General features: G+C 39.0%; 2 protein-coding genes across 8 annotated transcripts in view; one reads left to right on the top strand and one right to left on the bottom strand.

The window, feature by feature from the left end:
- MMP20 (matrix metallopeptidase 20) overlaps positions 1-1,493 on the bottom strand; it is a 48,316-nt gene extending 46,823 nt beyond the window's left edge. The window contains exon 1 of the mRNA XM_003910598.5: positions 1,368-1,493. Within this exon, the coding sequence (XP_003910647.1) occupies positions 1,368-1,493 (126 nt within the window). The remainder of the gene's footprint in view (positions 1-1,367) is intronic.
- The window catches only part of LOC103877852 (endogenous retrovirus group K member 7 Env polyprotein-like), a 337,491-nt gene that overhangs the window by 170,092 nt on the left and 140,151 nt on the right, over positions 1-27,248 (top strand). The window lies entirely within an intron of this gene.

Below are 27,248 nucleotides of genomic sequence, written 5' to 3'. Positions count from 1 at the left end.
TCAGCATGGCTCTCCTTCCGGAGGTCACAAAACCTCTTTAGTTTCAGAATCACAGTGGCATGAGGCAGGGTAGGGAAAATTACATCTGGGAAGAAGGCACCTAAAACTAGGTGGCACGGACAAAATACAATTGAATAAAGATCCCAGTATCCTGAGTTACTTTGAAATTAGTTCATCTAAAAGTGAGCTAAAGTCAAAGGAAGTTCAATTCAATATGGCTGTGCTGGGCATCAGCTGTGCTGTTCATCTGTGGAGCTGATATTTAAGTGTTTAATGACTGGTACGACTGGGGAACTGACCAGTGAATAAGGATGAGTAGCAGAAACAATCGGTAGGGACATGCCATTGCACATGGGTGGAAAGCAGCTCTATGATGCAGACAGCCAAGCGGTACACAGGTGCAGCCTGGCAGGCAAGAAAGCAGCCCAGAGGCAGAGCTAGTGATCACAGGTATGCTATAATGTTGGCAGACTCTTGAATAGGCCTGTGTACAAAAACATTTCCTCTACATATCTTTCACTAATGTTGGAAATTCCATCCTTAGACATCCATTTCTTTAGGTTAAGGATGCCACCCTTCTTTTAAAAACAAAAAACGCTTGGAAGCATATATATAATATATATATTGAATCATTTTGAATCAAGTAGTCTTTGCAAAATTTCTAATATGAATCATTTCTATCAGACCCTTTCCAGCAGTCATATAGGAGAGATGTTAAAAGAGGAAAATACACAAAGTTTAAGCACATAAACTTTGTACTTTGTACTTACTACATAAACTTTGTTATGTACTTTGTACAGAAACTTTTACTTCGTTGGGGAATATGCTTTAGGGAGAAAAGGCCCTCAAATGAGAAGTGGGTTGGCACCCAGGAAGAACTTAGTCCACTTTAAATTTTGATCAGGGTTACCTTGAATATAAGAGCCTTTTAAAAAGTGTAAACACAGGAAATCTCTTCGTTGTGACTGCTAAAGCTTAGCACTAAATTCACAACCTGCCTCTAGCGTGCGGATTATTCCTCGGTTTTTATTTTTCTGCTTCTGTTTTTCATCCTACATCATTCCTGAGAAGTACTTGTTTGGTCCTTTTATATTGTATGGTTTTCACAAGCCACCTGGAATTCTTTATGAAGCAAGATAACTAGGTAGATATATATTTATGTATTTATTCAATCATGTAACATGGTACACCTAATATGCACCAGACACCAATCTAGATGGACAGAAGATAGCATCGATCATACTTCAATGGACTCACATAAAATGATTTTAAAAGAACAATAGAATTTTTTTCTTATTTTCTCACTATGCCCTTTTAGGTTTTCTAGGGCAAAGGAGCAAGAAGGAATTGGGCAAAAGTTCACAAACCTGTGCGAGGCGGTAGTTGTTCCTCCAGGTCCTGGGGGAGGCTGCAACTAGGGAGGGGGCTGCAGTGGAAAACTTCAAAGCCATGATGAGGAGGACAGCAAGGCCAGATGCAGGGAGCACCTTCATCCCCTCACAGTAGCTTGGTAATTATATCAGCCTGGGGGATGGCAGACAGTGCACGTTTGCACTTCGACCTTGAGCTCCTTTTATAGAGTCAAACAGGTCTGGACCCTCTGAGCAAGGATGATTCATGTCTCAAACAGTAATTATACAGCTCATTTCTCTCCCTGATGATGGGGTAACACAACTGTACACAGAAATCAGGGAAAGCTTCATTTTTTTTTTTTTTTTTTTTTTTTTGTTATTTGCCAAGTGGCAAAAGGAGAACAGTCACTTTTAATGAAGTTTGTCAGCTAGTTACACAAATTGGAGTAAACTTGATTGATTTGAACCCAACTCAGCTGAAACATTTGATTAGTCTTAATTTGGGGACCTTTTGCCATTCTGATTACAGAAAAGATAGATGATTACAGTATAATTGAATTTGTCCTCCAAGTAATCCCAAACTCCCCATGCATTCAACCCAATCGCCTCTATCTTCTGCATTCACTTCAAAATTTTTCAGTAGCAACTGCTGTTCATAATGACGGCTCTGAGACACATAAGATCCTGAATCATCAAGGCAAGATTACATTATACTGTGCTGACGTAGGGTGGAAAGCGAACCGATAACTGTTAGAAAGCCTTTGAATAAATTAAGACAAGAGTTATGTCTTAGTTAACCAAAACATTAACCAGAACTCCCCAATCTATGCGCAGTCTGGTTAATTGGAGTCATATTGTTTTTTTCTGGTCTGATTAAGATGGATTATGATCCAGAGATGATATGGTGAAATGGTATCATATGGTGGGAAAAGCACTTAGAGTCAGACAAAGCAAAATTAAATTTTTAAAAAGATATTTCTTAGCTGTGTGATGTGGGGCATGTCATTTAATCTCTGTGAACATTAGTTTTTTTTAAATCTACAAAAGACTGACAATACTACCACTATGTATAAACTTTTCAATGTTATGGAGTAACACACATAGCATGACATCTGCTAGCACCACTTGGCATCTCTTAGATGTGGATTCAAATCCTAATTTTGATTTTAGACTAGATTCAAAGTTATTCTTATAGTGAATATAGTGAATTCCTATGCAACAGAGTCTTTCTCACTCTGTTGCATTTTGATATACTTTCTTGCATGGAAGAGAAAGTGATGGAGTTATAGCCAATGTGTAGTATCTAGTGTACAACCCCAGGTACTCAACAAGAGTTTGTCACACATTGATATGGTTTGGCTCTGTGTCCCTAACCAAATCTCATCTCGAAATGTAGTCCACGTGTGAGGAGGGAGGTGATTGGATAATGAGGGTGGTTCCTCCATGCTGTTCTCATGATAATAAGTGAGTTCTCAAAACATATGATGGTTTTATAGGTGAAAGTTCCTTCTTTGCTCTTCTGTCTCCTGCTGCCTTGTCGAGAAGGTGCCTGCTTCCCCTTTGCCTTCCGCCACAATTGTAAGCTTCCTGAGGCCTCCCCAGCCATGTAGAACTGTGAGTCAACTAAGCCTCTTTCCTTGATAAATTACCCAGTCTCAGGTATTTCTTTATAGCAGTGTGACAATGGACTAACACACACACGCAAACAGAATTTCTGGCATGTACTGTGAGATACACAAAACATGTGTTTCAGAAGAAGAAAAAAGAAAACCACAGATTAGATTAATTCAACTAACTAAATTGTAAGCTCTTTGAAGATTGTATTCTAAAAAATGTCACTTAATCAAGTTTGTTAAGAAAAGAATGAATCAATGTACAAACATATACTAATCGTCGCTTTTTGGTTTCAGGAAAGGAATAGGATATTGCAATACTTTTTCAAAATTTGCGTTTATTTGGTCTCCTGTCTTCTAGAGCCCTATCTTCAGCAGCTGCCAAAATTGAAGAACAAAGAGAATCCTTGAAACTTCCCTTCAACTAGTCATCCTCTTCCCTTTTTTTCTCCTTTAAACACTGTTCCAATTCATTATGAGGGCCCCAATGCAAAAAAGACATGGAAGTGAACATTGGAGTGAAAGTAATGATGGTAAGAAATTCTGGGGCCAATAGAGAGAAAATATTCTCACCTCTAGGACTCTATAGAGTAATCTAAGTTCTGTTTTTGGAAGCACATGGAAGTTTAATAACTGCCTGTAGGGTGTGATCTAGATACTTCTAGAAGGTTCCAGTATCCACTTTTCTAACACATAAATGCAATCAATCCCAATATTCTTAAGTGCAACATTTTAATTATCAAGTGCAAAACTTTTGAAGAGGAATAGCAATTTATGTTCTTATAAGTCATTTATACATTAGTGTGACTAAATTTCACCTCAGAGTCAGCCCTAGGCAACATCTTTGACCTTTCCAGAGAGAGGATAATAAAGTAAATGTCTGGTAGTTCCTCACTATGATTTTCCTTTCCTGATTTTTCTTTCTTCACAGGGGAGCAAAGGTCTGCTTTTTTTCTATCATTCTTGTATCAACTCTAAATTAAAACCCAAATCACTGAAGTCTAAAAAATCATATCAAAGCAAGTCAATGACTAAAGGAAAATGAAATGAGAGATCCTATCAGAGAAATATGAAAGGGGAAATACCACTGATTAAATAACAGGGGAAAAATAAATCATTACACCATTAAATGTATATGTTGACATACTATATGTTGTTATGTGCTTATTGTCTTTCACCAGTAGAATGTAAGTCCCATAAGGGTAAGAACTCTATATATTCTGTTCACAGCAGCATCTCTAGTGCATAGAACAGTACCTAGCATAAAATAAACAGCTGTTGAACAAACGAATGTATAAATGAGTGATTAATTGAATGATTAAAGATAGAAGAAAAACAAGGTTGTCCTTAGAGGGATAAATTTTAAATCAACCCATATAATGGATCAAATGAAGGTGTATAGCATCACTCTAAGAAACTAGAACCTTTATTAAACTCACATTATATGCCAGACATGTAGCCAAGTACCTTATGTACATTTTTCACACAACTTTGTGATGCGCTATTTTTCAAGTGAAGAAATGGGCTCATGGAGGATAAATGATTTGTTAATTTCACATAGATATTAAGGTGGTGGCTCCAAGATTTTCACCCAGTTCTGTTAGACATCGAAGCCTGTGTTCTTTACAGGAAGCGTACGTTGGTGCCTTTGTGGAGCAGCGCCTTGGGAACATGGTATTTCAAGTTGGCTGTCAGGGAGATCCCTAGGCTTATTCTAGCTCCCCGGCAGCTCCCTGGCACTCCCGTGTGTCTGGACTGAGCAGAAGTTGGGCTGGCTAGACTGTGCAAGCTCCCTGGTGATGATGTTTCTTATTGCAAATGACTCCTATGTTACTCTGGTTTCTGTTTTTCAATCTTTAGTGAATTTGACTTTCATAAATGATTAAATTTCTGGATTTCCAAAGAATTCAGTTACAACCTGGTAAATTTTTCAGAATAAGGGATGCTTCTCATTGAAGCAGGATTCTGAGTGATCAGTCATCAGCTACATTTTATTCTATATTCAACCTTACCATAGCCATCCTTTCAAATGACTCCAGTAAATATATGCCACTTTGAATGGCTGACTCTAAAAAATGTTTATTTATGAATGGCTGACTCTAAAAAATGTTTATTTACATAACTTGTATATCACATCATATTCTATTTTGTAATGGTATTTTTTTAAGTTTAGAAATTTATTATTAGAATACAGAATAACATGAACCATATTCTGAATTTCTAGAGCACACATATTCTAGAATCAGATGGAATAAAAATAGAGGAAAGAAAAAAGTGTATTTAAAACCAAAGACTACCCCCAGAATCTCATACAAAAAATGAGTGAATGATCTTACCTCATTTGTGAGAATGAGAAGCTCAGAGAGGACCTTGGCAAGCTTATATCCAGAAGCCAACTGGTTTATTTTCACCAAGAACAGAAAAAGAAAGAGAAAAGGGAAGAGAAGGGAAGAAAAGAAAAAAAAAAAACATTTACTTTGTACTGTAGGTAATTTTGGTTAGAGAGGAAGAAGCAAACAGCCTTCTGATTCGGCAATCATTAGCATTAAAATGAGCTATTAAAGAAGGTTGTGAGGTTGCCTTCAGCAGTCTTTGAGTACAGGGTAGAGCATCATGCTTTTAGAAAAGATTGGGTTCAGTGGGGTTCTGCCTGTCTGCTCAGGCTTGGGGTATGTGCACAGAACTTAGACTAGATTGCTCTGCCAAATTTTATTCATATATATATACACACACAAATATATATAATTTATAAATACTTATTGATATAATTTACATATACACAATAAGTAAAATATCTTCATATTTTCAATAAATATTTATTAAGTATCAATTATTTGTTAGGCACCAGGAATACAGAGATATGAGACACTGTTTTAACACTCTGGGAGCTCAAAACTTACTGCTGCAATAAAATTGAACTTGGAGTAAAATCTTAGATAAAGATCGACTGAATCTTAGTGACAAAAAACATGTCTTTACATTACAAATTGGTAGAATCCTTCTAAAGAGCTATAAATGATTTAGCAATGTATAAAATATTAAAAGGACAATTTTAACCAAAACGGCAAATAAAAATTACACAACATTTGATTCTATATCTGCTAAAGAGAAGTATATAGGAAAAAAAAAAAAAGGGAAACCTGGGGTAGAAAAAACAGTAGTGTGAGGGTGTTAGGGCCTTACACCTATAATTCTTATACAATTTCCTTTAATGCTACCATGCATTTTTTCAAAACAGTAAGTGAAAGTGTGAAAGACTGTGTCAATGTACCCTTTGTATTTGTATTTGAGTAAACAGAAGACATAGATAACGAACCCACTGGCATATTTAACTCATTCATTTGTTCGGTTGTGAGTCTTCTTTCTATTTACTCAGTCTAGAACTCTTGTATTTATTCTATATGCTGGCACTAGGCTTAGTCCTGGAGGTACAAAAGACAAATAAAACCTGTCCTTAACCAGAGTCTTAGAATCTCCAGGGAGAGGCTCAGATATAAACTCAAAATATCTTACAGTGTAATTAGTAACAAAAGAAAGGTACTTAAAGGTCCAAATGAGGGCAGAAGAGGGAAAGCCATCTCTGCCTGAGCAGTTGAGAATGAGAGTAAAATGGAAGAAAGTAGGGGCCAGGGTGGACTTTCCATGGGGATGAAGCTTTAGTTGAGGGCTGATTGCCAATGGAGTTAGAACTCACCTGCAAGAAGGGTGAGGTGAGAAGGAAGGAGAGTGACAGGTAGTGGGGAGGGGGAAATTCCAAGCAGAGGAGGCAATGAGGAGATGTTAAAGAAGAGGTTAAAGAAAAGCATCTGTTCTTAAGAAACTGAAGATATTTCTACGTACAAGGCAGTTTGGGGGCAGCCAACAGGAGGTGGGCGGAAAAGAAAGGCAGAGACCGGTCTGTTGGAGGACGCCTCTCACCCACAGTTCCAGGTACTGACACAGAAAAACAGGCCAGGAGTCATTTGCTGGGTGAACCTTGGTCAAAGGGAAAGCCAGACAGCAATTTCCAGCCCAAGCTGCAGATCCAAAGGGCAGGACTGACATGAGGCTCCAAGGTGCAGAGCTGGAATATGGTTGGCAAAACAGAAAAGGCAGTAGATGGGCAGAATGGCATGGAACAAATCCGGAGCAGCCACAGTGCAGCAAAGGCTTGGAGGGCTTGTGGGGTTTTATTTAAAGGGCCTGGAGAGGAGTGTGCTCGGTAACGTCACAGGCGTCTTGTGTGCCAGGCTAAGGCATCTAGACATTAATGGTTTGTGATGGGAAACCACTGGAGAGTTTCTTCCCCAGCAATGACATGATGAGGTTTGCATTTACAGAAAGATTGCTCTGAAAAGAGCATGTGGGATGGATCGGAGGAGAGTGAGGATGGAGGCTGCCGGGGGCACCAAGGGGAGGGTAATAGGAGGTCCAGTCAGAGGGCGTACTGTTACGTTTATCTTAGATCATGAACTGTGAGAGACGAGCTGTCAGTATAAATAACATTTTGTTTATTCTTGTAAAATCTCTGGACTGTATTGCAATGATCACCAATGTGAGCTTTTGAGATTGGATAGTAAATGTGTTTACAGCTGCCTGTGTAGAGGGCGGAATGTCAAAAGTCCCATTAGAGCACATTCCACTTGCCCATTTTAGTGAGTCAATTTGCTAAATTATAGACTTATTTCAGCATACAAATCAGCAATTCTGGAAACTGATAGTTTGCCTGGCAGCTTCTTTTGAACATCTCCATTTTTTCCTAGAGTGTTGTCTACAGGTAAAATCAATTTAACTATTTTGAAAGATCTACCATATCCCCAGTGCTATCATCTGAATGTTTGTGTCCCCCTCCAAATTTATATGTTGAAATTCTCGCTACCAAGGTGACAGCACTAGTAAGTGGGGCCTTTGGGGTGTGATTAGGCTATGAGGTTGCAGCCCTCATGATTGGAGTAAGTGTCCTTATTAAAGAGGCTCCAGGGAGCTGCCTTGCCCCCTCCAGCAAGCAAGGACACAGCAGAAAGACACCATCTATGTATCAGGGAAAGCTCCCTTGATCTTGGGTGTTGCAGGCTCCAGAACTGTGAGAAATTAATTTTTGTTATATATAGGCCACCTACTTTATGGTATTTTGTTATAGTGACCCAAATAAACTAAGGCAAACCTGCAGCATATTGTGGTGCCAGGTAGTAGAATGATGAAGGAATGTTTAAAGGACACTATCCAGTTTTTTGGAGCCCCCTCTGGCCTAATCGAAGATACTTTGAGCATCAAAATCCGTAATGATAGTAATGGGTGTGGTTCATTGAATGAAATAACTCATGAGTCTGTACTGATATAAATAAGCAATAATGGGGAGAAGAGAAAGCGCTTCTTTATGGTAAAAAGGTAACTAACAAATACATGTAGAAAGAGTGAAGGCTTTAGAAAATACGCATTTGGTCAGCAGGGCAGTGCAAACCAAAACCACAGTGAGATATCATCTTACCCCAGTAAAAATGGCTGTTATCAGAAAGACAGAAAATAACAGATGCTCGTGAGGATGCAGAGAAATAGACAAGCTAATACACTGTTGGTGGGAATGTAATTTGGTACGGCCACTATGGAAAACAATATGAATGTTTCTCAAAAAACTAAAAATAGATCTGCCATATGATCCAGCAATCCCACTGCTGGGTAAATATCCAAAAGAAAGGAAACTCATATGTTAAAGGGGTGTCTTCATGTCCATGTGTATTGTGACTATTCACAATAGCTAAGATATGGAATCAACCAACATGTCCATCAATGGTTGAATGGATAAAGAAATGTGGCATATATACACTATGGAATACTATTCGAGTGTAGAAAAGAATGAAATCCTGTCCTTTGCCACAACATGGATGGAACTGGAGGTCATTACCTTAAGTGAAATGAACCAGGCACAGAAAGACAAATATTACTTGTTCTCACTCCATAAGTCGGAGCTAAAAAAAGTTAATCTCACAGAGGTAGAGATATATGCTCTGGAGGACATTATGCTAAGTGATATAAAGCAGTCACAGAACAAATACTGCATGATTCCACTTATTAATACATGAAAAACTTAAAATAGTTAAACTTGGCCAGGCATGGTGGCTCACACCTGTAATCCCAGCACTGTGGGAGGCCGAGGCGGGAGGATCACTTGAGGTCAGGAGTTTGAGACTGGCCTCGCCAACATGATGAAACCCTGTCTCTACTAAAAATGCAAAAAAATTAGCCGGGCGTGGTGGCGCGCGCCTCTAGTTCCTACTACTTGGGGAGCTGAGGCAGGAGAATTGATGAAAGCCGGGAGGAGGAGCTTGCAGTGAGCTGAGATCATGCCACTGCACTCCAGCCTGAGCGACAGAGCGAGACTCCATCTCAAATAATAATAATAGTAAAAAGCTAAAAAATAAATAAAATGGTTAAACTCGTAGAAACAGAGGAGAATGCTGGTTGCCAAGGGTTGGGTTGGGGTGGGGGAGAATAGAGAGTTGCCGTTTAACGAGAATATAAATATCACATATGTGCTGATGAAACCTTAATTTTTATCGTCAGCTCAGATTTTTGTTTTAAGATATATTCAAAGGTTTCCTGCAATCTCTACTTGAATCTCTCCCCACAGGGACTGTGAAGTGGCCACCTACTGTACTGTCTGCTTAGAGTAGCCACACTGGTCCAATGGGAAGCTATCCTTTCAAACATGTAATTTGAATGAAACTTCTTATTGACTCTGTCTCGCTGAAAGAGAGGGAAATGCTCGAGGTAAGAAAGGCCCCTGACCTGTGCTGGGCAAATCATAGTTCCTCATTTTCCTGGCCACCTTCCATTGGTCCAAGAATGGGCCAATCAGTGACCCAACTGGATTCATTAGACTGGTTTCCCAGTATTACTGAATTTGGGATTAGAGATTGGGCTCTTTCTGGGGATGGAGAAGTAAGGTGCTTGAATCACTTGTGGTCATGTTCCCTGCTCAGTGGAAATGCCAGGTGGCAGTAGAAGAGAATGAAGCAGAGACAAGAGAAAGAGAAAGGGACACTGAAAGCGCTTCATCCTCAGTGAGGCTCAGTAGGCGTTCATTTTCTGCAGTTATGTGAGCCTCCCAGTAAATTTCCCCTTGACCTGAATTAATTCTAGTGGGATTTCTGTCACTTGCATTTCACCTTCAAATTAAGGTCAGTCCAGAATAAAACTTGCCATCTTTTGCAACATGCCTTTTCTGCCCATTCCCCCACCACCTTCCCCACTTATTTCTCCTCTTACATTCTCCAGTTTAGCAATGCCACTAGCCTTAGCTGATGTGTACTGGTAGAACTGTCATGGTTGCTCATGGGTTTTTGCTGTGTCAGTACCAATGCCATGCTATTTGAAAAATACTTTGACTATTACCCCTGCCAACGTCTATCCAGAAACCAGGAATTTATTCTTGATTCCAGCTTCCCTCTACCTCTATGTATTTTTCCTCAACTTTTGAAATATGAAATACTTTACGTATTTGATGTTTACTACTTTATTTTTAAGTTTTGCGTTTTGAAATGCTTTCAGGCTTACAAAAAAGTTGCAAAAATTGGCCGGGCGCAGTGGCTCACGCTTGTAATTCCAGCACTTTGGGAGGCCGAGGCGGGCAGATCACCAGGTCAAGAGATTGAGACCATCCTAGCCAACATAGTGAAACTCCATCTCTACTAAAAATACAAAAATTAGCCGGGCGTGGTGGCACCGCTGCAGTCCCACTACTCGGGAGGCTGAGGCAGGAGAATTGTTTGAACCTGAGAGGCATACTTTCAATAAGTAATATACTATTATTTTCAAATGAACTATTAAATATTAATTGTCAATTTTAATTTACAATATGCTTAATGTGACAACTATAGCCAGCCATAAACAAGAGCTTCTGGGGTTCTTAATATATTTTAGAAAGGCAAAAGGATCGTAGGACCAAAATGGTGAGAACTGCTGATCTAATTCATGGACTCAATTGTCTTTCTAATTTTTTTTTTTCTTATCTGGGATCCAATCCAGGATTTTACATTGGATTTAGTCATCATGCCCCTTTATTTTCCTTTAGTTTGAAACATTTCCTCTTTCTTTATCATTCTTTATTTGTCTGTCTTGATACTTGATATCTACTCTTGATATCTTGATACTTTCAAAAAGTACTGACAAATCCAAAAAATAAATAAAAAGTATTGGCCAGGCCAGGTGCAGTGGCACACGCCTGTAATCCCAGCACTTTGGGAAGCTGAGGCAGGTGGATCACCTGAGGTCAGGCCCAGCCTGGCCAACATGGCGAAACCCCGTCTCTACTAAAAATACAAAAATTGGCCGGGCGTGGTGGCATGCACCTGTAATCCCAGCTACTCGGGAGGCTGAGGCAGGAGAATCACTTGAACCCGGGAGGCGGAGGTTGCAGTGAGCCAAGATCACATCACTGCACTCCAGCCTGGGCAACAGAGCAAGACTCCATCTCAAAAAAATAAAAAAGTATTGGCCAGTTATTTTAAAGGAGGGTCCTCGATCTGGAATTTTTTTTATGCCTCCTCGTGGTTAAATTCAGATCATACATTTTTTATAAGAATACCACAGAACCTGTGCTGTGTCCCCTTGGTACATCACATCAGGAGACAAATGATACCAATTTCTTTCATTACTGGTGATGTTAAATTATAACTTGGTTCCCGTGATGTCGGTCAGATTTTTTCACCTGTTGTTTTCCCCTTGTGAGAAGACACTATGAGACTTACAGAGCTATTCTGTATGTCATTCATGATACTCCTGTCCACTGATTTTAGCATCTGCTGTTGATTTTTGCCTGAAACAATTTTTACAGAGGTGATTTTCTATTTCCTTTGTTCCTTCTGCATTGTTTTGTTGGAATTCAGTGGTAAGGAAGTGCTTTTTCTTCTCCTTCACCGGTTTACTTATTCATTCCATTATAACAGTTATAGAATCAAGGATTCTCATTTTATTCTCTAGATTATAATCTGTTGGCATGATTATTTTGTTTATGAAGTGTAAAACAATGCCACCCTTCACAACCAATTTTTTTGAAAATAGTTATTTTTTACAAAAATATGTGACATGAACAAATAATGTATTATTATTTTAAAATGAACTATTAAATATTATTTTTCTATTTTAATTTATAATATGCTTAATGTGATAACTATAGCCAGATAAACTTGACCAATGACTGTCCAAACTTGGCTGACGGAGGCCCCTGTTTCCATGTAACATGCCTCCAACATTTTGTCAGGCACTTTATTGTGTTCTGGCATCACAAGATATTTTGGGCTCATCTTGTACTTACCCTGGCTCATCCCTGGAATCAGCCATTTCTCCAAGGAGCTCTATTTCCTCTTATTGGAGAACACTATCTAGAAATCAAAATCTGGCTGGCTGTGCCAAATGCTACTGTGCTGCCTTTACTTCTTTTTAGTAATTATTTTTTGTTATTATAAAATTTGTACAAGCTGTCTGTTAATAATTTATAAGAAAACAGATTTTTAAAAGGAAATTAAAAATCACCTATAACATTACCACCTAATAATAACCGTGTTATTTAAAAATAACTGTGTTATTTAAAAATATTTTTAATATGATTTTAAATATATATGATATTTTGTATATATGATAAAGAGTAACAACTCAATTTCTAAATGGTTTACTAAGTCCTGTGGAGTCTAGTTTTGTAATGTCTTTGGGGTCTGTTTACTTCTTTCCTCTTTCACTGCCTCTGTTCAAGACCTCATTATTTCTTACTTGGATTCCTAAAATAGCCTCCTTACAGTCTCCCAGCATCAGTCTTGTAGTGTTCTGATGCAAACTTTATCCTGTTACCAAAGTAACATTTAAAAAAATAAAATATAATCATGTCACCCTGTACTTGGCCTTTAAGAACATGCCCATCATCCTTTGCCTGACATTGTTCTCATCTTGCAGTCTCCAGCCTCTTTTCCCACTCTCCCTGCTTGCAGCCTCTGCTACGGCTGTAATGAACTCCTTGTCACCCCTGAATTGTGCCATGAACTCTAATCCCGCCCTGCCTTTTCAGTGTTACCCTATCTACCAGGGACACCCTCCTCCACATCCTGCCTAGCCTACCTGTCCCTTGAGACTCAGCTTAGATATCATCTCTTTATCTGTCGCCTAATACTTCTCATGCTATTGGGGAAATTGTCTTTCTTTCTATTATGCTTTGAGCACCTTAAGAAAGGAAATTTGGCATCAAGTAAATATGTCTGTTAAATAAATTATAAACAATTTAAAAAGTGAACAAAATATATTTGTTCAAGCAATTAATGAAATGACTTGATTAAAAAATGGAAATAGAATGAAGATTCAGTATGTAACAAGAATATCATATAGTAGTTTCTTTAGATTCCAGAAAAAGGTTAAACGTAATGTTGTTTGGAATTGAAATATTTAACAAATTAAGTTTTGTGGTACCTTTGTCAAAGTGAGGATTTGTCTGTTGTCATAGATCGAGTTCCCCTGGAAGCCAACTCTGAGAGGGACACGAGAGTGTAGGAAGTTATTGGGCAGTGCTCTTGGAGCACCACATGTAGATGGGAAGGGAAAGGAAGCAGGATATGGAGAGGAAGAAGATGGACTGTAATGGAGTCTCAGGATTGTCTCAGTGTTCCAGGGGTTGGGAGCTGACATAGCCCTTGTATTAGTCTGTTTTCACACTGCTGTAAAGAACTTCTCTGAAACTAGGTAATTTATAAAGGAAAGTGGTTTAATTGACTCACAATTCTGCATGGCTAGGGAGGCCTCAGGAAACTCACAGTCATGGCAGAAGAGGAAGCAGGCACCTTCTTCACGAGGCAGCAGGAGGGTAAAGAGCCAGTGAAACCACCACATAAAACCATCAGATCTCATGAGAACTCACTCAATATCATGAGAACAGCATGGGGGAAGCTGCCTCCATGTTCCAATCACCTTGGTCCTTCAACACATGGGAATTACAATTCAAGATGAAATTTGGGTGGGGACACAGAGCCAAACCATATCAGCCCTTCAGAGTTGTCCTGGGTTGGAGCATGGTTGAAGGGCCTTATTACCCCTACATGGACCAATTGTTGGATGTGGTCTGCTCTGGGTAGGGGATACGGCCTGGGGAGAGGTAAATTCTCTTCAGTTGAGGCAATTCAAAACAGGAGGAAATAAACTCTTTAGTCCAGCGTGGGGAACATCTAGACATTGTACCATAGCATCCACTACATCCACAAATACTATGAGCTAGGTGGATTGGACTCCATTATTACTCAGTGTAGTCACTAGGGAGGGTACATAGTTTCTTAAGTACGCTCTAGACTTCAGTCAGGGGCACAAATCCGGCCTTTCTATTGAGCTTGAGGGCAGTAAAACAACAACAAAATCCTTCAATTTGGAGTCAGGTGGGCAGAGCCTTTCTTTCATTGAGATCACTATGATGTAGGCATACTGGAAGCTATTAGTCAACTCGAAACATTTTCTATCTGGGAAAGAACAATGCAAGGAAGACAGAAGAGAACTAGGTCATACAATGCCAGAACCATCAGCCACAATTTCTGTGAGGGAGGACAGAGCAGAACTCAACAAATCTTCCATTGAGAACTGAATTGAAAATAAATTTTGATAACAACGACTTGAAACAATTTAATTGTTGCCTTTTAGTTTTATTGCTCATTAGTGCCCATTATTACAGTTAATGTTTCTGCTCAAAGAATATAAAAGGATTTTAAATATTGAATTCTGCAAAAGCAGTCATTTCAAAATTTTGAGACAGAGGATTTTAATAGAATTAAGAAGTCACTAAACATAAAGATTTACATTTTTAGATACGAAAAATGATGAGTAAAGGGCAATGTGGGTAGCAGTGATTTCAAAGAAGTATATATAAATAAAAATAGGTTGTCTTAAACCACATAATCATGGTAATTCATGAGCACACAATGAAACAACCACAGAACTTCCTGCTCAGTGTAACCAGCAAATAAAAAGGTATTTTGCATTCATTAAGCTTCTTAAATAGTTTTATTTTAATCTTTAACAGTCGGAGCCCTAGATCTCTCTATTTTGTAATTCTGAAGTACTTACATCAATAAATGTCTCAAGACCCACATAATGGTTAAATAAAACCTCAATTTTGTTTTATAAACCTTTCCCTAAAAATTTTGGGACAAATTTCAAGGAAACAATTCACTAGTTGTGATTCATTTATAATTAACCAGAATCTAAATGAAGGTAGCATTCCATTTTGAGGAAGAATTACTGGTGTGTTTGAGACACGGGTGATGTTTTTGTAAAAGACGATAGTATCAGCAAACTCTTTCCAAGAACATCTACTGTTTGAATAAGTCAGTTTATGTATGGTGATGGGAAATTTTAGTTAATTAATTTATTTATCTTTTTGATTATTTATACATATGTAAGATAGGTAGGCACTAAAGCTGTGTGGTCTTGGGTAAGTTATTTAACTTTTCTAAACTTTAGTTTCTTCATTTATGAAGTGAGGATATTAATACCTACTCTATCAAGTTGTGTGAATTAAATGAGAAAGTGTGTGTAAATGCTTGGCACAATGCTTGCAAAGTGAAAAGTACTGAATACATGATTGTTATTATTATACAGCATTATATATTATGTATACATCTATAACAATTATATTTTAATATCGTAGTCATTATTGTAATCATAAGATATAATTTATCTGCAAAGCGCTTCTCAACATCATTCCTTTTTGACTTGAACTCCTTCAAACATGCTTAGAACTGTGAAGCAAATGGCTACAGTTTAATGAGTGGTTATAAGAGTATCCTGGTTTTCTTCTCTTTCATATTTTTCTCCTTCCCAAACTTCTAAACATATCCTAAATTTATCTCCTCTACCCTTACCCAACCACCCACTCCACAATTAAAAGGCATTGTCTTCAAGGACACAGGGCTCACCATGGATTCCCTCCCCTCCCCTCCTTTCCCCTCCCCTCCCCTCCCTTCCCCTTCTCTTCCTCCCTTCCCCCCTTCCTTTCTCTTTTCCCATTACCCTCACAGTCCCTGGAACATTGCTTAGGAGGTTTTTGCCAGCAAAAGTTGAATGAATGGCTGAATGAAAGTTTACAAATATTCCAGTTATTCACTTAACGAAGAGCCACATGCCCGGAACCAATGCTGTTGTAGTAAACATTGACCCACCCCTGTCTAGGTCACTAGCTGATCTGACAGACAGTCACACAAAAGTGCAATTACAAAACAGAGGTCAAGGGCAGAGATAGGATGTCATTGTTATGGGATTACTGGGACGTGAGAGAAGACTTTCTAACCATGAGAGGATGGGCAGCCCAAAAGCAGGCAAAGAAAAGTGGCATGGCAGGAAGCAGGTCAGATGAGGTGGCCTGGTTTGTGCAAGAACATGACAAACCAGTGTTCCTGAAGCCTAAAGGGAAGGTGAGACAAGGCAGAGGAGGTTGGCGGGGCCAGGTCACAGAGTCTCCTGTGCCACACTGGGAGTCCGGACTTGATGTGGAGGTGAGAGATAAGCATGGAGTGGTTTTGACCTTTCTTTCGTTTTTCACTTTAACTTCTTGATTTTTTTCCTGTTTGTATTGACTTCTCTCTATTGCCTCCAGTGTCAAGAATAGAATCGTGGCTCTCCCTGAAAATGTGTATTCCTGAGAAATTGGAGTCCACAGGGAACGGAAAGAAGCTATTGGTGTATTTGCTTCTCCTCCTGCCTCTAGGACTGAGTTTACAGTGCACTGCTGGACTTCCCCTGGGGACGTGTGGGTTTCTTTTGGGTTCAGAGCTTATTTTCACTTTTTAAATGATCTATCATTAACTTTATTTTTCTCTACTCAAGTGAAAAGTTTCTAGATTTTATTCTCATGTTTCATATTAGTTATTGCTATTTTAAAAGAAAATTTCTGACTCTTAAATATGATTATTCTATTATTAAAGTGAGAAGGCTGGGCGTGGTGGCTCACGCCTGTAATCCCAGCACTTTGGGAGGCCGAGGTGGTGGATCACCTGAGGTCAGGAGTTCGAGACCAGCCTGACCAACATGATGAAACTCCGTCTCTACTAAATAAAAAAATTAGCTGGGCATGGTGGTGCATGCCTGTAATCCCAGCTACTTGGGAGGCCGAGGTAGAAGAATTGCTTGAACCCAGGAGGCAGAGGTTGCAGTGAGCCAAGATCACGCCATGGCACTCAAGCCTGGGCAACAAGAGCGAAACTCTGTCTCAAAAATAAATAAATAAAGTCAGAAAAACAATTATTCAAAGGCACTTATTTACTGTAATAAACAATTATATTTATTATAAAAGTGGCCTCTTCAAGAGCTACTGCAATAACAATGACAACTTGGACTTTAGCTAAAGTTATGTTTATTTACTCAATGAATTCTTTTTTCTTTCTTTCTTCTTGGAGATTGAGCTTAAGGGAAATTGAATCCTAGTTAATGCTTTCATTTTTCATTTTGTCATTGCTGTTGGCTTTGTTTTCCCTCAGAACTGGTTGTCAAATATCTATATATTATAGTCTTTGTCTGTAACTTCTTTTCACAGTTTTTTTTCTTTTTTTTATTATTTGTTTGTGTATTTATTTTTGAGACAGAGTTTTGCTCTTATTGCCTAGGCTGGAGTGCAATGGCACGATCTTGGCTCACTGCAACCTCCACCTCCTGGGTTCAAGTGATTCTCCTGCCTCAGCCTCCCGAGTAGTTGAGATTATAAGCACCTGCCACCACGCCTGGCTAATTTTTATATTTTAGTAGAGATAGGGTTTCACCATGTTAGTCAGGCTGGTCTCAAACTCCTGACCTCAGGTGATCTACCCGCCTCAGCCTCCCAAAGTGCTGGGATTACAGGCGTGAGTCACTGCTCCTAAACTCTTTTATTTCTTAAAATAGGTGTTCCTGGTTTTTTTTGAGCATTGAATTTTTTAAAAAGCATTCTTGTATGTGTAATTTAAAATTCAGTGTCCCCCCCATCACCCCTAAATTTTATTAAAAAGGAATAAGTAAAAAGTGAAACGAGAAAGAAAGGGCACCATGAGTGATTTCTATTTAATGTGGTTTCATATATTAGTTAAAATATATTATTTTAATTAGGAAGCAAACTCAGCTGTGCTTTCAGATTATTAAGCAATATTAATTTTTTCCTTCCAGACAGTCCTTCAGATGTTAATCATTGGTTTATGATCATGGGATGAAGCTTATTTGTCTGCAAATAACCAGTTGACTTTAGTGTCTTTTGGTAGGAAGAGCAGAGGTTAGGGTCATCTATAGGCAAATAAGGATGGTCACTTTGTGGGGTTTCCAAGTCCCAAGGTCAAGCTGGCAGTGCTGGGCATGGCATAATTGCCGGTGGAGCTAAAATGATCTGAAGCATTTGCATTTGTTGCACCCCCAAGACCATCATCACCAAACCTAGTCAAAGGCATTCTGTACTTCTACAGACCATCCTGAAAAAGTGGCAAATTCTCTCTTTATAATTTCTTTCTTTCTCCTCGGTGTTCATCTTACCCCGATTTCATCTGAATGAAGTGGTGGCAGCAGTGGTGAGCTACACCTCCTAAGGGCTGACTTTTACTAGGATATTTAGTATCTTCTGACCCTTTTGATCCCTTGAATGGTGAGACTATGCTTTGGCTTATACTGCAAAATAATCCGACAGCCAGGCTGGTGGCCCTTACGGAGTTACACTCCAACTTCTGGGCTCAGAGCCTTGTTCTTTCTCTTATTTGGCATTATCAGCTATTGTAGTATTTTTGGCTCCTTAAGGCTAGCTTGATACAGTGTCATATTTTGATATGAAAGATAACAGGATATGATAGTACCACAAAGGATAATGCTTAAGATTTGCAATGGATGTATTTTTCCTTGTCTCCAATAAGAATTTTTCATTAGGTAGCATTTTCACATAACTCCATTTTGATATTTATCTCTTTTATTTGGGCTATTTATTATATGTCTGTCCCTCAAACTAGATTATGAGTTTTCTAAAGGCAGAAAGCATATTTCACTCACTTATGATTCCCCATTCCATAAGATCTAATATGAATTATAGAGAGCAGTTTAGCAATACTTGTTGTATCAATGGAATTACAGCAGTAAAAACACAGATATTGACCTGGAACCAGAATTATGTTCTGAATGCAGAAGTATGTACTTTCTTTTTCTTTCTTGAGAATGCAGGATCTTTTAAAAAATGCTAATTTGCAGTTTGAAGCTGTTTAGGTAAAAAAAAAAAAAAAAAAAAAAAAAAATACAAGAAGCAGCAGCAAAAGAGACCAAGTAGGCACTTTTGGATACTATAATTACATATAAGGCTTGTTTTTATTATAGTTCTTCAGGCTTAATCATGCTTTTGATTCCATGAAATGTCATAGAACCACAGGACTGAGAAGGTCTCAAAAGACCTTTTAGTCTCTGTCTCTAAAGAGACATGAGTTTAAACTTCTGCAAGCATTTGCTTACCCTATAGTTTTCTTTTAAAATATCTAAGAAAGAAAGGACACATAGAGGTCCAAACCATTTTTAAATAAATACTATTTTTTGTGCCTTTTCACTTATGGTTTAACCATCGGATATGCCTTTTTTTTTTTTTTAGTTCTTTCTTTTCTTGCCAATTCTGGGTGATTTCTTTCTCTGATCTCTTTCTTTTTTTCTGAAAAAATTTTTATTGTGTATATTTAAGGTTTACAACATGGTGTAAGTTAAGGATCTAATTTTATTCTTTTGCATGTGTAAATCCAGTTTTCCTATTGAAGAAACTATCTGTTCCTCATTCTGTCTTCTTGGTGTCTTCATCAAAACTCAGTTAACCGTATCTATTTAGATTTATTTCTGGGCTCTCTATCCTGCTCCATTGGCCTATGTTTCTGCTTCTATGCCAGCACTATACTTTTTCCCTTCCCCCCACCTTTTTTTTTTTTTTTTTTTTTTTTGTTGTTGTTGTTGTTGAGACAGGGTCTCACTCCGTCGCCCAGGCTGGAGTGCAGTGGCACGAACATGACTCACTGCAGCCTCTACCTCCCAGGCTTAAGTGATCCTCCCACCTCAGCCTCCAGAGTAGCTGGGACCACAGGCACATGCCACCATGCCTGGTTAATTTTTGCATTTCTTGTAGAGACGAGGTTTGGCTGTGTTGCCCAGGCCGGTCTCAAACTCCTGAGCTCAAGCAATCCTCCTGCCTCAGCCTCTTAAAGTACTGAGATTACAGGTGTGACCTCTCACACCCAGCACTTCTTTGCTTACTATTGCTTTGCAATATAATTTCAAACCAGGAAGTGTGATACCTCCAACTTTGCTTTTCTTTTGTAGTACTGCTTTGGCTATTTGGATTTTTTTGTGTGTGGTTCCGTACAAATTTTAGGATTGTTTTTTCTATTTCTGTGAAAAAAGCCATTGGAATTTTGGTAGGGTTGCGTTAAATCTGGGTATTGCTTTGGGTAGTACCGACATTAACAATCTGGTTTCTTTTCCGCTTACATAAATCTTTTGGCTTTTCTTCTTCTCTTTTCAAAGAGAACTTTAAACTCCTCACCTTTCTACTATGCAGAACAGTTTAACAGACAACACTTGTTTCTTGAGCATGCACCAGCAGCATACGGGGTGAGTCTTACACTTGACCACTAGTTATTAATCAAGACATCTATTCCAGGACAAACATGGTGCTTTCCCTAACAGGGATTTGGGTGAATGAGATTTTTCTTCATCTCTTACATTTTCACGTATTCTTCTAAATAAATAATTCCCTTCCTTTGTTCTTTCAACATAGTGCTTAATTTCCAGAAATACAACGTTGTTTCCTCTCTTTTTCGTTCTCTGCTCAGGTCAACACCCATCATCTAGTTTTAGACCCACGGCTGATTACATGGTTCCAAAATAAGTCAGACTGCTCCAGATTGTAGCATTTATAGGTTGTTGAAAGTGCTGGTGACTCAGTTCCTGGAGTTTGCCAAACACCACCACTGGCAACACAAACTATATTTTGCCGTCATCTTCATTATTATTGTCATCATCATCCTCATTACCTTTGGCTTTCCATCGGATTTCTAGGTGTCCCACTCTACTTATTTTGTTCTACTAGTGGGCTGTTCTTTTTTTGGTACGCTTTAAAAGAATTCTAAGGGTTAAAATAGTGTATGTGAGAGTTGCCTGATGGATTCACTTTGGCCTGTTCAAGGCATATTGATCGTATGAAGGCTGATCATTTGGGTGTGGACTTCTTGTCCTGCTGTCTTAAGAAAGACTTTTGAAAAATGTGATGATAGAAGCACCATGCAGCATGCTACGGGAGCCGTGCTACGGTCTGAATGTGTCCTCCTCAAATTCATGTGTTGAAACTTAATTGCCAATGTGATAGTATTAAGAGGTGGGGGTCTAAGTTATGAGGGTAGAGCCTTCGTGAATGGGATTAGCATGTTTAAAAGAGGTGTGAGGGAACTGGTCACACTTTCTGCCATATGAAGATGCAATAAGAGGTGCCATCTTGGAGGTAGAGAGCAGTTCTCACCAGACACTAAATCTGCTGATGCCTTCATCTTGGACTTTCCAGCCTCCAGAACTGTGAGAAAATAGATATGGCATGGCCGCTTTCCCCTTCCAACTCATCCATCAAAGGAGCAGGTAACACTGCGTTATGGCTGTGGAGCTTTCTCCCTACAAAGGAAACACCAGGAATGACGAAGCAATCATTTCCCCCAACAGGCCTTTGCTTCTTTTTTATATTTTTTCAATTTTTTTCTTTTCAACTTTTATTTTAGGTTCAGGGGGTACCTGTGCAGGTTGTTATATGGGTAAATTGCATGTTGCAGGGATTTGGTGTACAAATAATTTTGTCACCCAGGTAATCAACATAGTACCCAATAAGTAGTTTTTAAATCCTCACCCTTCTTCCACCTTCTACCCTCAAGAAGGCCCTGGTGTCAATTGTTCCGTTGTTTGTGTCCATGTGTACTGCATGTTTACCTTCCACTTGTAAGTGAGAATATGCAGTATTTGCTTTTCTGTTCCTGCTTTAATTTGCTTAAGATAATGCCCTCCAGCTGCATCCATGGTGCTGCACAGGAAATGATCTCATTCTTTTTTTATGGCTGTGCAGTATTCTATTGTGTATATGTACCACACTTTCTTAGTCTAATTTACCATTGATGGACATCTAGGTTGACTCCATGTCTTCGCTATTGTGAATAGTGCTGCAATGGATGTACATGTGCATGTGTCTTTATGGTAAAACAATTGACATTCCTGTGGGTATATATCAGTAACGGGATTGCAAGATCAAATGGTAGTTCTGTTTTAAGTTCTTTGAGAAATCTCCAAACTGCTTTCCTGTGGCTGAACTAATTTACACTCCCACCAGCAGTGTATAAGCTTTCCCTTTTCTCCATGGCCTGATCAGCATCTGTCATGTTTTGACTTTTTAATAATAGCCATTCTGACTGGTGTGAGGTGGTATCTCATTGTTGTTTTGATTTGCATTTCTCTAATAATTACTGATGTTAAACATTTTTTCATATACTTGTTGGCAGCATGTATGTATTTTGAGATGTGTCTTTTGCCCATTTTTAATGGACTTATTTGTTTTTTGCTTGTTAATTCTGGATATTAGACCTTTGTCAGATATGTAGTGTGTGAATATTTTTTCCCATTTTGTAGGTTGCTTGTTTACTCTGTGATAGTTTCTTCTGCTGTGCAGAAACTCTTTAGTTTAATTAGGTCACACTTGTCAATTTGTGTTTTTGTTGCAATTGTTTTTGGAGTCTTCATCATAAAATATCTGCCAGGACCAATGGCCAGAATGGTATTTCCCAGGTTTTCTTTTAGGATTTTAATAGTTTTAGGTTATACATTTACACCTTTGATCTATCTTGAGTTGATTTTTGTATATAGTGAGAGGAAGTCATCCAGTTTCAATCTTCTGCACATGACTAGCCAGTTATCCCAACGCTATTTATTGAATAGGGAGTCCTTTCCCCTTTGCTTGTTATTCCTGGCTTTGTCAAAGATCAGATGGTTGTAGGTGTGTGGATTTATTTCTAGGTTCTCTAAGCTGTTCCATTGGTCTAGCTGTCTTTTTTTTTTTTTTACAAGTACTATGCTATTTTAGTTACTGTAGCCTTGTATCATAGTTTGAAGTCATTTAGTGTGATGTCTCTAGCTTTGTTCTTTTTGCTTATGATTTCTCTAGCTATTTGGGACCTTTTTTGGTTCAAAATTGTTTTTAGAATAGTTTTTTTCTAATTCTGTGAAGAAGAATGTCTTTGGTAGTTTGATAGGAATAGCATTGAATCTGTAAATTGCTTTGGGTAGTATGGCCATTTTAACAATATTGATTCTTCTTATCCATGAGCATGGAATGTTTTTCCATTGGTTTGTGTCATCTCTGCTTTCTTTCAGTAGTGTTTTAAAATTCTTCTTGTACAGATCTTTCACCTCCCTGGTTAGCTGTATTCCTAAGTTTTTTATTCTTTTTGTGGCTATTGTGAATGGGATTGCATTCTTGATTTGGCTTTCAGCTTGGATGTTATTGGTGTATAGAAATGCTACTAATTTTAGTACATTGGTCTTTTATCCTGAAACTTTGCCTAAGTTACTTATCTGATCTAGGAGACTTGGGCAGAGATTAGGGGATTCTCTAGGTAAATAATCATATCATTAGTAAAGAGAGACAGTCTGACTTCCTGTCTTTCATTTGGATGCCTTTTATTTCTTCCCCTTGCCTAATTGCTCTAGGTAGGACTTTTAGACCTCAAGTTTTGGTCAGTCAATTCAGTGACTGGGACATTAACCCTGTGGTTAACCAACAGTGGGCTGTCTATCCCCCTCATGGGAGGAGATTAGCAGGCCTTCACAAGGCCCTTGCCTCAGTCCAACCTCTGATCCTCTGGCTTTGATCCTGGGACTATCGAGAGGCAATGTGAATTTTCACCTCTACAAGGTTCTGAAATAAGTCGGAAATGTACATTAATTAAACCAATTTTAAGTACCTTCCACATCCAAAGCTAAGAAAATCTATTACTTATTCTATTTCCCATCCTAAATTACCCGCTGTACTCCCAATTATGGCTTATCTGAAAATGGTTTCCCAAGAGAAGACACGCTCCAGTGGATATTCCACCCTTGGTTTAGCCTTGGTGTGACTTATTGTTACCATTCTGAACAATATCAACTATTGAAAACACTCTTCACTATGGAGAGGACACCTCTTACTGCTTTTCTCTTCATTTAGTCACTGTTGTCAGAAGTTCTACAGTGAGATCAAGTGATATCATAAAATGCTCCAAAACGAAGTACATGGAGACCCTGTAGTAATAAATGGCCTGGCAAACTAGAGATATTCCACATTTGGGTATAAACCTCCTCCCGTCATCAAATTCCCAGAGAGAAATTAAGTCCTGAAGATTAAATCCTCTTGCAAGCTAAAGTTAAAAGACATGAAACTCTCAGGGACTCAAATCCCCTCAGTAATTGAAATTCTCCTACTCTTGTGAGTTAAAAATCTAAAGAAATCAAAGTGCCCTCATCAGTTTTTTTTTCTGCTCAGCCTCATTGAGAGGGTGCGGTGGGCTCCTGTGGCACCTATAGCTTGGGAATCCTCTTCCTGGGAGGAGTATGGGTTTTTCAGGGACTCCAGAATTGTTCTGAAGCAACAACTTTGGTGTTTCATCTTACTATGCTGCGCACATTTGTCAGTACTTGCCATATTCACCAAATTAAAAAAAAAATCAATTCTCGGCTCTACAGTAGTTATCCCAGGGACAGTTATTTCCCTAGAACCCAGTGTTTTATGTTACCAAGTACTCTAAGGTTCCTGAGTGAAAAGTAGAAAAAGAAAGCCTTCTTTGTTTTAATGTCTCTAAGACACAAGAAGGTCAATGTCAAGCTTCTAGAATCTTCTTAACAATGCATGTTGTGAGCCAAAGCTCATTAGCAAGAAATCTCCGAGAGAAACTAATATGACCTTGTGTATCTACGATACCTTAAAGGAATATCCACCTGTATATCCATTCTCCTTTCCAACAGAGTATCATTTGAGGCTAGGTGTGGTAGCTCACACCTGTAATCCCAGCACTTTGGGAGGCCGAGAAGATGGATCATGAAGTCAAGAAATCGAGACCATCATGGCCAATATGGTGAAACCTCGTCTCTACTAAAAAAACAAAAATTACCTGGACAGGGGTCACACACGGGTCACACACAGGTCATTCACGGGTCTGTAATGATTCAGTCATGGGTCACATACCAGTCACATATGTGTGTCATGTGTTGGTCACATGTCAGTCACGTGCCCCCACACACATCAGCTATATGTCAGCATGTGCCTGCCATATGTCAGAAACATGTCAGCCAGGTGTCAGTCACGTGCTGCACACGTGTCAGCCACCTGTCAGTCATGTGTCACGTCATTTACTTGTCACATGCCACATGTGTCAGTCATGTGCCAGTCACGTGTCAACCATGTCAGTCATGTCAGTCATGTGTCACACGTGTCATTCACCTGTCACACAGGTGTCATACACCTGTCAATCACATGCCACACGTGTCAGTCACATGTCACACGTGTCAGTCATGTGTCAGTCACATGTCACACACGTCATTCACGTATAACACATGTCATACACCTGTCAGTCATGTGCCACACACGTCACAGACTTGTCAGTCACGTGCCACACACATGTCACAGACTTGTCAGTCATGTGTCACACAGTCACAGACGTGTCAGTCACATGTCACACACCTGTCAGGTTGTTTAGGTTAAAGAAAACTGCATCCTGGGGAAGGTTTCTTCCTCATAAGAAATTAACCAAATGGGGTACCACTGAATGAGGATGATTCTTGAGTCTATATACAAGACTTACTAATTCAACCTTAGACCTTGTTGCAATTTTTTCCCTTGGGAATGTAGAATGGAAGTTGAAACAGCCAATCTGGGACATCTTATGTTGGCTGGACACGAATAATATAAAGCTAGTATGGACATATGAAGCTAGTGTGATATAAATGATGATAAATGATATAAAGCTAGCATGGATATATATGAATCTCCCTAGTGCTTTGTAATGCACGTGAGTTTACCTTCCTTTCAGCTTAAAAAAAACAAATGTTGTGCTATAACTAATGTCCCAAAGGCTTATAGGAAGACACACTGTATTTCCCTACAACTGGACCCCTGCCTCAGATGTTCTTGTTGACTCAGGCTTCCCAACATATTCCAAGGCTTCTGCAGAGGTCCTGCTGCCCACACAGGTATGTTACATGTAGTTAAAGTTTGAACTGCTTTTGCCTGTACTGCGAAGCTGCCTGTGCCTACTATGGGCCTGTAAGTTTGCTGAGGACAGAGCAATCAGTTTGCTTGCCAGCCTCTGGGTGAACTTCCTCCTGTTGCAGTTTTCTTGCCCCCAACAAATATTCTTCTTGGAGATTTTGCTGAGACCTGAGGGCTCCAGTGTCTTTGCTGAGGCCTAGTGGCTTTCAACTGACATTTCTCTGAAACTTCCCATGGGTCAGGTTCTGCCTCTGGAATTAGCCTCCTTAAACTATAATCATCCACAAAAGTCACAATGCTCTGCAGCTTAGATTTAAAAGTCTTTTGTTCAGGTTGTAGCAGTTAAAAGCCAACTACTCAGGTACAAAAACCTCTATGCAGAGACCAAGTTCCCAAAAGGAAGGAACTTCTCCTTCCAAATTCACCAATTAGCGAGAAAATGGGCAGATCAGAAGTATTAAAGGTATAGGAACTCCTCCCTGTAGAAGGAAATAGCAGGGGTGGTGAAGAAGTGACCCATTTAGCAGATGCTGCTGCTACCAAAGAAGTAATTTAAAAATCTGAATAATGTCCAGAATCTCATGAGAAGCATTTGACAAATACAGACTTCTGAGCCTGATAGTAGAGAAGGAAAATCCTAAATTCTACTGTAGCTTCATATTCTTTTCCAGTGGTTGCTGTAACAACCTCTCACAAGTCTGGTTGGTTAAAATAACTGAAATTTATTCTCTTACAATTCTGAAGACCATAAACCTGACATCAGTTTCGCTGAGCTAAAATCAAGGTTTCAGCAGGAATGTGCTCCCTCTGGAGGCTCTAGCGGATACACATTTCTTGCTGCTTCTACGTTTTGGTGGCTGCTGGCATTCCTTGGCTTGTGGCCACATTGTTGTAATCTCTGCCTTGGTGTACACATTGACTTTTCCTCTTCTGTATGTGTCAAACATTTCTCTGCCTCTCTCTTATGTGGACCTCTATGATTGGATTTTATGTCTATGTCCGTGTTTGTAATCCAGGATTATCTCTTCATCTCAAGATCCTTAA

The sequence above is a fragment of the Papio anubis genome, chromosome 12 (genome assembly GCF_008728515.1).
Source record: "Papio anubis isolate 15944 chromosome 12, Panubis1.0, whole genome shotgun sequence".
In the NCBI taxonomy this organism is placed as follows: Eukaryota; Metazoa; Chordata; class Mammalia; order Primates; family Cercopithecidae; genus Papio; species Papio anubis.
This window is presented reverse-complemented; position numbering and strand designations above follow the sequence as displayed.